Source organism: Cyprinodon variegatus, unplaced genomic scaffold (genome assembly GCF_000732505.1).
Source record: "Cyprinodon variegatus isolate N-32 unplaced genomic scaffold, C_variegatus-1.0 Scaffold1672, whole genome shotgun sequence".
Taxonomy (NCBI): Eukaryota; Metazoa; Chordata; class Actinopteri; order Cyprinodontiformes; family Cyprinodontidae; genus Cyprinodon; species Cyprinodon variegatus.
In genome coordinates this window covers 4589-6321 of record NW_015152125.1, presented here as the reverse complement: position 1 = coordinate 6321, position 1733 = coordinate 4589, and the positions used below count along the sequence as shown (strand labels likewise).

The window sequence follows — 1733 nt, the reverse complement described above, 5'->3', positions numbered from 1 at the left end:
GTGTCAGTGGGTGAAGCAGGTGTCAGTGGGTGAAGCAGGTGTCAGGGGGTGAAGCAGGTGTCAGTGGGTGAAGCAGGTGTCAGGGCGTGGAGCAGGTGTCAGGACGTGGAGCAGGTGTCAGGGCGTGGAGCAGGTGTCAGTGGGTGAAGCAGGTGTCAGGGCCTGAAGGGGTTCTGTGCTGAGTTGAAGCAGCCAGCAGCTCACCTCCCGTTACCATGGAAACTACAGCCTGTGTGTCAGTTTGCTCACCGTCACCCGGGTTGGGGGTCTGTCCACCATGGAGCCACTGGGCATGCTCTGTCTCCGTATTCTCTTCTCTGCCGCGTCTGTGAGAAACAGAGAGCATCATGGGAATGATTGTAGTCCTAAACAGGCTCACAACGGTTGTTATGGCAACTGGGATTGTCATGGGTCTCCCTGACAACAGGCATGTTCACAGAGGGAGTGTTTTTCCATGAAGTCATTTGATTGGTTGGTTCCTGATCTGCCTCTGCAGCCAGACTGCCCCCTGCTGGCCCAGAACAGAACCTGCTGCCCAGCAGCCAGAACCTGGATCAGAACCCAGAGATCTGGAAGAGGGATCGGGTTGTTCAGCGGGTCGGTACCCTACCAGGAGCTTTGTTCTCCTTTAACCACAGCTGCTCTTCTCTCAACCACAGAACTGTCTGTATCCAGCACATGAAACACTGATTCCACTTCTGGAATAAATTTACAACTTCTCCTCAAAATACAAACATTTACTGGAAAAAGAATGAATCTCCAGGATAAATAATGAAAAAAATCAAACCTAATGAACCATTCCTGGAGGTGGACATCACAGACAACCTCACCTGGAAGAAACATCATCAGGTGACCTGATGGAGGAGAGTTTAATCCAGTAAACGATCAGTTTAGTTTCCATCCATCCTATTCCTCCCAGCAATATTCAGACCAACCAATGAGGATGGAGGGAGGAAGAGGGGAACCCCCATCATAGATCTTCATCTTCTAGAAATGCGGCTGAAAGTTTGAGTCACTGATCTCTATTAATTCACGTGATTGCTGATAGGTCACCTGCCACCATCTTGGTGCTCCCCACTCTCACAGTCGTGTCATAAAAATGCCTGTAAGGTGATGTAAAAACAGTGTAATAAATCCATGTATATTACATGTATATTATTATTATTATTATTATTATTATTATTATTATTATTGTGTATTATTATCCTCCATTAACACACACAGGTCCCCTGAATATGAGAACATCATGGTCTTTCGATGCTGTAGCGCACAAATTGTTTACATTCAAACTGGTCCAACTAGGGAGTACCAACATGGTGGCCGGTGGCCTCACTCCACCCTGTACTACCAACAGGATATTGAACTGTTAGCCGCTGGTTTCCATGTTATTTACCCAGAGTTCAGCAGTGTTCTGTTTAGATTCCACCTTGTGCTGTTGCCCACATTCTTCAACAGGTTCAGTTCACCATCTTTCTTTCCTGCCCAGTCACATGGACATCCTGCCCTCCTCTGACATTCACTATCCTGCTTCTATTATCAGCCAGACCAGCAGGTGGTGCTGCTCCCTCCACCTTCCACCTGTCTGTCTCTAGAAGTCAGTAAAGAGGCAACAGGAGAGACTGGATGGTAATCAGTCAGGAGGTCTGATGGTGTCAGAGTCCTGAAGGCCTGAGCAGAGCAGCTCTGTGGGATTCTACAGCACCTCTCCCCCCTTAGTCTGACCCTGGAGACAG

At 48.2% G+C, this 1733-nt stretch overlaps 1 protein-coding gene across 1 annotated transcript in view; it reads right to left on the bottom strand.

The window, feature by feature from the left end:
• Window positions 1-1733, bottom strand: part of LOC107104260 (disabled homolog 2-interacting protein-like) — a 24378-nt gene that overhangs the window by 18321 nt on the left and 4324 nt on the right. Inside the window, exon 3 of the mRNA XM_015404227.1 lies at window positions 250-326. Within this exon, the coding sequence (XP_015259713.1) occupies window positions 250-326 (77 nt within the window). The remainder of the gene's footprint in view (window positions 1-249; window positions 327-1733) is intronic.